The sequence below is a fragment of the Acanthochromis polyacanthus genome, chromosome 11, assembly GCF_021347895.1.
Source record: "Acanthochromis polyacanthus isolate Apoly-LR-REF ecotype Palm Island chromosome 11, KAUST_Apoly_ChrSc, whole genome shotgun sequence".
Classification (NCBI taxonomy): domain Eukaryota; kingdom Metazoa; phylum Chordata; class Actinopteri; family Pomacentridae; genus Acanthochromis; species Acanthochromis polyacanthus.
The window spans coordinates 14665069-14676701 of record NC_067123.1 but is presented as its reverse complement, the minus strand read 5'-3'; the positions used below and the strand labels follow the sequence as shown (position 1 = coordinate 14676701).

Sequence of the window (11633 nt, the reverse complement as noted above, 5' to 3'; positions counted from 1 at the left end):
TTTATGTAAATTTCACGGTCTTTTTTTAAAGTGTAGAAGTACAAATATCAGTCTAATTCTGATGTTGTCAAAGGTGGGTTTCACTCTTTCATAAAAAAATAAATGAAGTATGTATATATGTATTTGTCAACAACAAAGACAGGAGTGCTTATATGAAGCTTGTTTTTGTAGGTTGGTTAATGTTGAGTGATTCTGTATATATTCTGTTAATGAATATGCTGTAGTTATGTTTTAACCCTCCTGTTGTCCTCACATCAAGGAAAGGACAGAGGTAAAGAAGCTAGGAAGGATGGAGGAAAGAAGCATTTTCTGTCTCTTACTATGAAATTCCAAAAAAGATTTTCAGTGTTTCACTTTATACTTTTACTTGAGTAAAAGTTGAGTTTTACTTAGTTCTTTTTACACAAGTATCTCTTCTATTAAAGAATGTGTGTACTTTTGGCACCTTTGTATATTGTACATGTGTTTTTATATTTATGTTTACTTATATATAGGCATTAAAAATTTTTCATACTTTGAAGACTGTCATAATATCCCTAAAACATCCCGATATGCTTCCAGGGAAAGGTGATAGACAATATTGAATTACCACCCTGCAATATTTGTAATTCGGAACAGTTATTTAAACTGACATCACAAGGTGACCTTGGTATATTTCAGATACTCATTTATTAGGGTCCGAGCACCGAGGGTGCGAAGGACAGGCGGTGCCAGGGCACCGACTGTCCAAGGCACCAGCGGTGCCAAGGACCCTATTGAAACCCTAGGGTTTATTATTATTATTATTATTATGATTATTAGGGTCCGAGCACCGAGGGTGCGAAGGACAGGCGGTGCCAGGGCACCGACTGTCCAAGGCACCAGCGGTGCCAAGGACCCTATTGAAACCCTAGGGTTTATTATTAGGGTCCGAGCACCGAGGGTGCGAAGGACAGGCGGTGCCAGGGCACCGACTGTCCAAGGCACCAGCGGTGCCAAGGACCCTATTGAAACCCTAGGGTTTATTATTATTATTATTATTATTATTATTTTTTTTTTTCTCCCGTAAAGTAAATTGGCTTTTTGGCGGCCTTATCATACTCCAAAACGCGTGAAATTTGGCATGCACATCAGGACTGGCGAAAAATTTGATATTTTATGGGAGTTGCGCATGTGCGTGGCAAAATGGCTCTATAGCGCCACCTGCAAAGTTGAAAAAGTAGTCATTAGGCCAACTGCCACAATGTTTCATGTACAGCTACAATATTTGGTGGGCATATGCAGAACATCTGGACACACCAAAAAGTCAATTACAGCCACGCCCTAAACCCAACAGGAAGTCGGCCATCTTCAATTTGCTGTAAATTTTTCAAACTTAATCGCTCCTCGGGAAATGACTTGCCTTTTTGGCGGCCTTATCATGAACCAAAACGCGTGAAATTTGGCGTGCACATCAGGACTGGCGAAAAATTTGATATTTTATGGGAGTTGCGCATATGTGTGGAAAAATGGCTCTATAGCGCCACCTGCAAAATTGAAACAGTGGTCATTAGGCCAACTTCCACAATGTTTTATTTACAGCTACAATATTTGGTGGGCATATGCACCACATCAGGACACACCAAAAAGTCAATCACAGCCACACCCTAAACCCAACAGGAAGTCGGCCATCTTGAATTTGCTGTACATTTGTCAAAATTTATAGCTCCTAGTGGATAAGTCTGAGAGAACTGAAATTTGGCCAGTACATGCACCAGACCTTTCTGATGAAAAGTTATCAAAAACTCAACCAGAAGCCAAAAGGTGTGGCCATGGCGGAGCCTCAAACAACTGATCCTTCGCCATGAAACAGGAAGTGGTGTCTAATTCTTCTCAACATGCTCCAATCTGCCTGAAACTTTACATGTATGATGACAGTCCTGTCCTGATGTCATCCACATAGGGATATTCATTGACAGTCATAGCGCCACCTTGTGGTTTCAGGAAATAGACATCTTTTACACTTTCATGCCCTATTGTTACCCGGTTGATCATATTCACTTCAAATGCAGTGACAACAGCCTAAACACATTGATGATGCATCCCAGTGAAAATGGTGACTTGTCATCAAAGGGCGTGTCTGTGGCGGCCAAACCAATTTCGATGTTTCGCCATGAAAATTTAACGATTCATATCTCAGCTGAACAACATCCTATCTGCCTCAGACTTCACATGCTGGATACCAGGTCCAGTCTGAACACATCCACACTCATAAATTTTGGAAAAGTCATAGCGCCACCTGTTGGTAATAGTAAGTTTAAGGCCTTATATTTTCAGGTACAATGGCCCCAAACTTGATGATATCATGCTGGAAATTGGTCAGTCGAGTCTTCACCTCTTGACAATCACACACTGTGAAGGGGTGTGACATTTCATGCAACGCTGTTGCCGTAGCAACCAAATATCGCCATGAAAAACAAAGCCCTTTCTGACAGGTTAGGAATACTCCAATGCTCACAAAAATTACCACACACATCACCATTGACCCAAGGAACAACACTGTATGCATCTCGGCACTGCACATGCTATAGCGCCCCCTACAGTATTTTTAACAAACAGCCCCCCCAGCACGTTTCACCTACATCCATGAAATTTGGGAGGCTTATAGAGCACATCAGGACGCACAAAAAAGCCTCTTGGAGCCATGTCCTAAACCCAACAGGAAGTCGGCCATCTTGGATTAATTGTGAGATTTTTGATGATTTTTCTCATTTTTGAGAGTTAATACCTCCTAGGGGATAATTCCAGGACACCTGAAATTTTGTCAGTCCACACAGCAGGACTTGGTGATGAAAAGTTATCAAAAGTTCAACCAGAAGCCAAATGGCGTGGCCATGGCGACCATTAGAGTTTTGATGCTTCGCCATGAAACAACAACTGCTGTATAACTCTCCTCTGCATGCTCCAATCTGCCTCAAACTTTCCATGTGTGATCAAAATCAAATCCTGATCACATCTACAGGCCAACAGACACTCTCAGTCGCAGCGCCACCTGTTGGACGGACAGTAAATGCTGTATAACGGGCCTCTACATGATCAAATCAGCCTGAAACTTTTCATGAGTGATCAGAGTCCAACCCTCATCACATCCACTGTGTGAAATACACTCTGAGTTACAGCGCCACCTGGTGGATAGACAGGAAATGCTCTATAACTGCTCTGAACATGCTACAGTCTGGCTGAAATTTTACATGTATGATTGGACTCTGGTCCAGATGCGATTCAGAGGCCGACATACACTCTCAGTCGCAGCGCCACCTGGTGGTCGTGCGTGGATTCACCGACCAGCGTGGATGCGAGGACCCGTCCATCGCTGCTTGCAGCTTTAATTATTATTATTTTTTTTTTTTTTTCTCCCGTAAAGTAAATTGGCTTTTTGGCGGCCTTATCATACTCCAAAACGCGTGAAATTTGGCATGCACATCAGGACTGGCGAAAAATTTGATATTTTATGGGAGTTGCGCATGTGTGTGGCAAAATGGCTCTATAGCGCCACCTGCAAAATTGAAAAGTGGTCATTAGGCTAACTTCCACAATGTTTCATTTACAGCTACAATATTTGGTGGGCATATGCACCACATCAGGACACACCAAAAAGTCAATGACAGCCACGCCCTAAACCCAACAGGAAGTCGGCCATCTTGAATTTGCTGTAAATTTGTCAAAATTAATTTCTCCCGGTAAATGAGTTGCCTTTTTGGGGGCCTTATCATGAACCAAAACGCGTGAAATTTGGCGTGCACATCAGGACTGGTGAAAAATTTGATATTTTATGGGAGTTGCGCATATGTGTGGAAAAATGGCTCTATAGTGCCACCTGCAAAATTGAAAAAGTGGTCATTAGGCCAACTTCCACAATGTTTTATTTACAGCTACAATATTTGGTGGGCATATGCACCACATCAGGACACACCAAAAAGTCAATCACAGCCACACCCTAAACCCAACAGGAAGTCGGCCATCTTGAATTTGCTGTACATCTGTCAAAATTTATAGCTCCTAGTGGATAAGTCTGAGAGAACTGAAATTTGGCCAGTACATGCACCAGACCTTTCTGATGAAAAGTTATCAAAAACTCAACCAGAAGCCAAAAGGTGTGGCCATGGCGGAGCCTCAAACAACTGATCCTTCGCCATGAAACAGGAAGTGGTGTCTAATTCTTCTCAACATGCTCCAATCTGCCTGAAACTTTACATGTATGATGACAGTCCTGTCCTGATGTCATCCACATAGGGATATTCATTGACAGTCATAGCGCCACCTTGTGGTTTCAGGAAATAGACATCTTTTACACTTTCATGCCCTATTGTTACCTGGTTGATCATATTCACTTCAAATGCAGTGACAACAGCCTAAACACATTGATGATGCATCCCAGTGAAAATGGTGACTTGTCATCAAAGGGCGTGTCTGTGGCGGCCAAACCAATTTCGATGTTTCGCCATGAAAATTTAACGATTCATATCTCAGCTGAACAAGATCCTATCTGCCCCAAACTTCACATGATGGACACCAGGTCCAGTCTGAACACATCCACACTCATAAATTCTGAAAAAGTCATAGCGCCACCTGTTGGTAATAGTAAGTTTAAGGCCTTATATTTTCGGGTACAATGGCCCCAAACGTGGTGATATCATGCTGGAAATTGGTCAGTCCAGTCTTCACCTCTTGACAATCCCACATTGTCAAGGGTGTGACATTTCATGCAACTAGGGCTGCCACGATTAGTCGACTAGTCACGATTATGTCGACTATTAAAATCGTCGACAACTAATTTAATAGTCGACGCTTCGTCTTTTTTTAAATCACTGTTTTTCTCTCAAAACTGCTGCGGCATCTTCCACTGCCGCGTCTGCCTTTCTGTCCTTGACACACATGCGCACTAGGGGTAATCGGGATCAGCCGCGATGTCACCGGAAATTTATACCTGACTGGCTATGGTATCATGGCAACCCGGCGGCAACGGAACTCTAAAGTGTGGGAGCATTTTAAGCAAACACAAGACAAAAGTGTGCAATGCAATATCTGCAAGACAGAGCTTTCCTTTCACGGCAGCACAAGTGCGATGCACGAGCACCTGAAAAGGAAGCACGTTTTGGCTTGTGACAACGATGAAGAGGGACCGTCGTCTCGGTAAGTTAACTGGCTAGTTAGCTGCTAATATTAGCGTAAACACAGAGCTAGCTTACTACTTACTGATAAAGCTGTAAACGTTAACAGTAGCGATGACGATTTGTTTCATTAGCCGCCCTTAGCACACATATTTCATGTGCTTTCTCTAACGTTATGACAGTGATGTGTTTGAATAGGAAATGTAGTAACGCTAATGTTTTCTAACGTTATGTTTCAGTGCTAAAAAAGTACGTTCTTCTTCAATGGACGGATTTGTTACAAAGCTAGCTACATGCACACCTCAGCAAGCAAATGTTCTGACTGAGTCCATACTGAACATGTTGGTGACGGACATGAGACCCCTGTCGATGGTGGAGGATGAAGGGTTTAAGGAGATGATTAAACAATTCAACCCGGATTATCACAACAACTACCTACCAGGCAGATCCCACTTCACCGCATTGATGGAGAAGAAATATCATGCAACCTTTGAGAAGGTCAGTCTCTCTTTCTCTCTCAGTTTCAATTTGATTGATTAGCATGAATGTATTAAAACAATATTGCAATAATAGCACAGTAAAATAAAGAAATGATTTAATAAACAAGCACCATTCAAATACATAAGAATTAAAAGCTCTTAGATCACTCACTCACTCACAATAGCAATTTAAGAATTCATAATGGTTAAAGCATGCAATGTAATTTTTTGTTTTTGTTTTCTTTGACTTATATGTTTAATATTTATTATTTAACCTACTTAACTGTATATGATAACTGAATTATTGAACTGGCAAATAAATTTAAAGCTTAATGCATAAGCTGACAAATATTGTTAATAATGAAAACAAATACTGTGTATAATTTTCTTCATAATGCTTACTATTCTTTCAAATCATGTCTTTAAGGTAAAGGAGACCCTCAGGGGCGTCAACAGTTTCCTCACGCTGACTGCTGATGTGTGGACCAGTCGTGCAACAGAGGCTTACCTTGGAGTGTCTTGCCATTTCCTGAGTGAAGACTGGAAAATGAAGATGTTCAACCTTTCCACCATGCCTCTTGAGGAGAGGCATACTGGTGCAAATATATTGACATGGATGGAACAGGTTTTAGCAAAGTTTGACATCTTGCCCACCAAAATAAAAGCAGTAGTTCATGATAGTGGTTCCAATATGGTGGCAGCAATGCGACTGCTTGAAGAAAAACATGGATGGGCCTCCATCCGCTGTGCTGGACACACACTCCAGCTCGTAGTCAACACTGCTCTCAAAGAAACCACCATTAGCAGAGCACTCGGTGCTGCCAGGCAGCTTGTGGAGCACTTTAAGAGAAGCGAGCTGGCTAGTACAAAGTTAAAGATGAAGCAGGAGCAAATGAATGTTAAGCAAAATGCACTGATCCAGGATGTCAGTACAAGATGGAACAGTACATTCCACATGATTGAAAGACTCCTTGAACAGCGCTGGCCTCTCACTGCCACTCTGTCAGATCCCGAAGTAACTCCAAGGGGGAAACACTACTTCGACCTGAAGCCAGAGCAGTGGGAGCTGCTTGAAGAATTGAAGCAGGGGTTGGCACCTTTTGAGACTGCTACTGTTTACCTTAGTGCACAGCAGTACACAACCATTTCAGGTCTTCCACAGGTGGTCAAAGGGCTGACACGGGCTGTACACCAAAGCCAATTTGAGACAAACTCAGGAAAATCCTTCATTTCCAGTGCAGAAAAGGGGATAACACAGAGGTGGGGGAGTATTTGCACTATCTCAGGAGACAAAGAAAATCCAGTTCTTCTTGCAGCTGCCCTGGACCCGAGATACAGAAAGCTGAAGTTTTTGACTCCTGAAGATGGCATCAGACTGCAGGGGAGTATTGAAGTGCTTGCTGTCAAAGAAGCAAAAACGACTGGGACACAGGATGCAAAAGGGCCAATGCAGAGGGCCCATGGTTCAGGTAGAAAGAGTGCTCTGGAAACCCTTCTTCAGTCTGACACAGACAGTTTGAGTGAAAATGAGGATGGAGAATCTGAGGAGGACAGAAAGATCCAAGTTGTGATAAATGAAGTTCGGCTGTACTTCGGAGAGGCTTCACTTCCTAAAAACGAGGATCCACTGGAATGGTGGAGTGCAAATGAGGGGCGTTTCCCCACAATGTCAAAGCTTGCCAAATCATTTCTGTGCATCCCTGCAACCTCCACCCCATCGGAGCGGATTTTCTCTGCAGCAGGGAACATCTGCTCTCAAAAGAGAGCAAGCCTTTCTTCAGGACATGTAGAAATGCTAACTTTCCTGGCTATGAACAAGACCCTTGTGCAGTTTGGCATTATATAGAGTAACAGTATAGTAAAGTTGAATACTGTTGTGAGCACTGAGCACAAAACGCACTTTTGTTACATTTGAGTCAGTGAGACCAAAACTTTAATAATTCCTTAGTTACAAGTGCCTACCTCATTGTTGCTATGTTTGATGCCAAAGACAAATTAAGGAAAGAAAAGGCCTAAAAAATAAATATAAAGTTTTTTTTTTGTGTTGTTTAGGCAAGTGCCTTTTCCTTATTTTACTCAGGTGTTTGCACTTTATGCTACACAGTTAAACAACTGTTTGTTGCTACAAGCATATTTTATTAAAGGTTTATTGAACTGTTATCTTAATTGTCTTTATTTTTAGTTGGCATGTATCTTAAACACTTCAAGCTGAAAGCTAATTATGGTTATATAAGAGCAGCTTCATGCTGGTGCGATAAGTTGTATGTTTTACTTTGAATTTACGTATCATCCGATTAGTCGACTAATCGATAAGATAATCGGTGACTAGTCGACTATCAAAATAATCGTTTGTGGCAGCCCTACATGCAACGCTGTTGCCGTAGCAACCAAATATCGCCATGCAAAACAAAGTGCTGTTTGACAGGTCAGAAATACTCCAATGCTCACTAAAATTACCACACACATCACCATCGACCCAAGGAACGACACCGTATGCATCTCGGCACTGCACATGCTATAGCGCCCCCTACAGTATTTTTAACAAACAGCCCCCCCAGCACATTTCACCTACATCCATGAAGTTTGGGAGGCTTATAGAGCACATCAGGACGCACAAAAAAGCCTCTTGGAGCCATGTCCTAAACCCAACAGGAAGTCGGCCATCTTGGATTAATTGTGAGATTTTTGATGATTTTTCTCATTTTTGAGAGTTAATACCTCCTAGGGGATAATTCCAGGAGACCTGAAATTTTGTCAGTCCACACAGCAGGACTTGGTGATGAAAAGTTATCAAAAGTTTAACCAGAAGCCAAATGGCGTGGCCATGGCGACCATCAGCGTTTTGATGCTTCGAGATGAAACATCAACTGCTGTATAACTCTCCTCTGCATGCTCCAATCTGCCTCAAACTTTCCAAGTGTGATCACAATCCAATCCTGATCACATCTACAGGCCAACAGACACTCTCAGTCGCGGCGCCACCTGTTGGAGGGACAGTAAATGCTGTATAACTGGCCTCTACATGATCAAATCAGCCTGAAACTTTTCATGAGTGATCAGAGTCCAACCCTCATCACATCCACTGTGTGAAATACACTCTGAGTTACAGCGCCACCTGGTGGATAGACAGGAAATGCTCTATAACTGCTCTGAACATGCTACAGTCTGGCTGAAATTTTACATGTATGATTGGACTCTGGTCCAGATGCGATTCAGAGGCCGACATACACTCTCAGTCACAGCGCCACCTGGTGGACGTGCGTGGATTCACCGACCAGCGTGGACCCGAGGGTTTATTATTATTATTATTATTATTATTAGGGTCCGAGCACCGAGGGTGCGAAGGACAGGCGGTGCCAGGGCACCGACTGTCCAAGGCACCAGCGGTGCCAAGGACCCTATTGAAACCCTAGGGTTTAGGCGGTGCCAGGGCACCGACTGTCCAAAGCACCAGCGGTGCCAAGGACCCTATTGAAACCCTAGGGTTTATTATTATTATTATTAGGGTCCGAGCACCGAGGGTGCGAAGGACAGGCGGTGTCAGGGCACCGACTGTCCAAGGCACCAGCGGTGCCAAGGACCCTATTGAAACCCTAGGGTTTATTATTATTATTATTTTTTTTTTTTTATTTTTTTTTTTTCTCCCGTAAAGTAAATTGGCTTTTTGGCGGCCTTATCATACTCCAAAACGCGTGAAATTTGGCATGCACATCAGGACTGGCGAAAATTTGATATTTTATGGGAGTTGCGCATGTGCGTGGCAAAATGGCTCTATAGCGCCACCTGCAAAGTTGAAAAAGTAGTCATTAGGCCAACTGCCACAATGTTTCATGTACAGCTACAATATTTGGTGGGCATATGCACAACATCAGGACACACCAAAAAGTCAATTACAGCCACGCCCTAAACCCAACAGGAAGTCGGCCATCTTCAATTTGCTGTAAATTTTTCAAACTTAATCGCTCCTCGGGAAATGAATTGCCTTTTTGGCGGCCTTATCATGAACCAAAATGCGTGAAATTTGGCGTGCACATCAGGACTGGCGAAAAATTTGATATTTTATGGGAGTTGCGCATATGTGTGGAAAAATGGCTCTATAGCGCCACCTGCAAAATTGAAAAAGTGGTCATTAGGCCAACTTCCACAATGTTTTATTTACAGCTACAATATTTGGTGGGCATATGCACCACATCAGGACACACCAAAAAGTCAATCACAGCCACACCCTAAACCCAACAGGAAGTCGGCCATCTTGAATTTGCTGTACATTTGTCAAAATTTATAGCTCCTAGTGGATAAGTCTGAGAGAACTGAAATTTGGCCAGTACATGCACCAGACCTTTCTGATGAAAAGTTATCAAAAACTCAACCAGAAGCCAAAAGGTGTGGCCATGGCGGAGCCTCAAACAACTGATCCTTCGCCATGAAACAGGAATTGGTGTCTAATTCTTCTCAACATGCTCCAATCTGCCTGAAACTTTACATGTATGATGACAGTCCTGTCCTGATGTCATCCACATAGGGATATTCATTGACAGTCATAGCGCCACCTTGTGGTTTCAGGAAATAGACATCTTTTACACTTTCATGCCCTATTGTTACCCGGTTGATCATATTCACTTCAAATGCAGTGACAACAGCCTAAACACATTGATGATTCATCCCAGTGAAAATGGTGACTTGTCATCAAAGGGCGTGTCTGTGGCGGCCAAACCAATTTCGATGTTTCGCCATGAAAATTTAACGATTCATATCTCAGCTGAACAACATCCTATCTGCCTCAGACTTCACATGCTGGATACCAGGTCCAGTCTGAACACATCCACACTCATAAATTTTGAAAAAGTCATAGCGCCACCTGTTGGTAATAGTAAGTTTAAGGCCTTATATTTTCAGGTACAATGGCCCCAAACTTGGTGATATCATGCTGGAAATTGGTCAGTCGAGTCTTCACCTCTTGACAATCCCACACTGTGAAGGGTGTGACATTTCATGCAACGCTGTTGCCGTAGCAACCAAATATCGCCATGAAAAACAAAGCCCTTTCTGACAGCTTAGGAATACTCCAATGCTCACTAAAATTACCACACACATCACCATTGACCCAAGGAACAACACTGTATGCATCTCGGCACTGCACATGCTATAGCGCCCCCTACAGTATTTTTAACAAACAGCCCCCCCAGCACGTTTCACCTACATCCATGAAATTTGGGAGGCTTATAGAGCACATCAGGACGCACAAAAAGCCTCTTGGAGCCATGTCCTAAACCCAACAGGAAGTCGGCCATCTTGGATTAATTGTGAGATTTTTGATGATTTTTCTCATTTTTGAGAGTTAATACCTCCTAGGGGATAATTCCAGGAGACCTGAAATTTTGTCAGTCCACACAGCAGGACTTGGTTTGGAAAAGTTATCAAAAGTTTAACCAGAAGCCAAATGGCGTGGCCATGGCGACCATTACAGTTTTGATGCTTCGCCATGAAACAACAACTGCTGTATAACTCTCCTCTGCATGCACCAATCTGCCTCAAACTTTCCATGTGTGATCACAATCCAATCCTGATCACATCTACAGGCCAACAGACACTCTCAGTTGCAGCGCCACCTGTTGGAGGGACAATAAATGCTGTATAACTGGCCTCTACATGATCAAATCAGCCTGAAACTTTTCATGAGTGATCAGAGTCCAGCCCTCATCACATCCACTGTTTGAAATACACTCTGAGTTACAGCGCCACCTGGTGGTGGATGGGCAGGAAATGCTGTATAACTAGTCTGAACATGCTCCAATCTGGCTGAAATTTTACGTGTGATTAAACTCTGGTCCAGATGTGATTCAGAGGCCAGCACACACTCTCAGTCACAGCGCCACCTGGTGGACGTGCATGGATTCGCCGACCAGCGTGGATGCGAGGACCCGTCCATCGCTGCTTGCAGCTTTAATTTTATTTGTGATAGGCAAGAACTTCACCTATTACAGTTACATACTATGAATACCTATGGAAATACATGTATAGACAC

General features: G+C 42.9%; 1 protein-coding gene and 1 long non-coding RNA gene across 3 annotated transcripts; one reads left to right on the top strand and one right to left on the bottom strand.

Annotated features, from left to right (window-relative positions):
- Nucleotides 1-746: 746 nt before the first annotated feature.
- On the bottom strand, nucleotides 747-10578 carry LOC127536007 (uncharacterized). The gene is made up of 3 exons (XR_007944988.1): nucleotides 10467-10578; nucleotides 3836-4587; nucleotides 747-1505 (listed from the first exon to the last, which is right to left on the bottom strand). It is a non-coding gene; the product is annotated as an uncharacterized LOC127536007 (long non-coding RNA).
- Nucleotides 4724-7969, top strand: LOC110946075 (E3 SUMO-protein ligase ZBED1-like). 2 transcript variants are annotated; one of them, XM_022187650.2, is made up of 3 exons: nucleotides 4724-5151; nucleotides 5369-5627; nucleotides 6036-7969. In XM_022187650.2, exons 1-3 carry the CDS (start codon nucleotides 4964-4966, stop codon nucleotides 7452-7454), a joined length of 1866 nt encoding a protein of 621 aa, XP_022043342.1. In that variant the 5' UTR covers nucleotides 4724-4963; the 3' UTR covers nucleotides 7455-7969. The 2 variants fall into 2 exon arrangements, with proteins under 2 accessions (XP_022043342.1, XP_051811090.1); XM_051955130.1 differs by lacking the exon at nucleotides 4724-5151 and having other exon boundaries at nucleotides 5335-5627.
- Nucleotides 10579-11633: the final 1055 nt, after the last annotated feature.

Bases quoted from the DNA above. Each gene is read 5' to 3' on its own strand.
- LOC110946075 (XM_022187650.2), top strand. From the start codon at position 4,964: ATGGCAACCCGGCGGCAACGGAACTCTAAAGTGTGGGAGCATTTTAAG. The intron at 5,152-5,368 runs GTAAGTTAACTG...GTTATGTTTCAG, and splicing joins GAAGAGGGACCGTCGTCTCG to TGCTAAAAAAGTACGTTCTT. The intron at 5,628-6,035 runs GTCAGTCTCTCT...CATGTCTTTAAG, and splicing joins ATCATGCAACCTTTGAGAAG to GTAAAGGAGACCCTCAGGGG.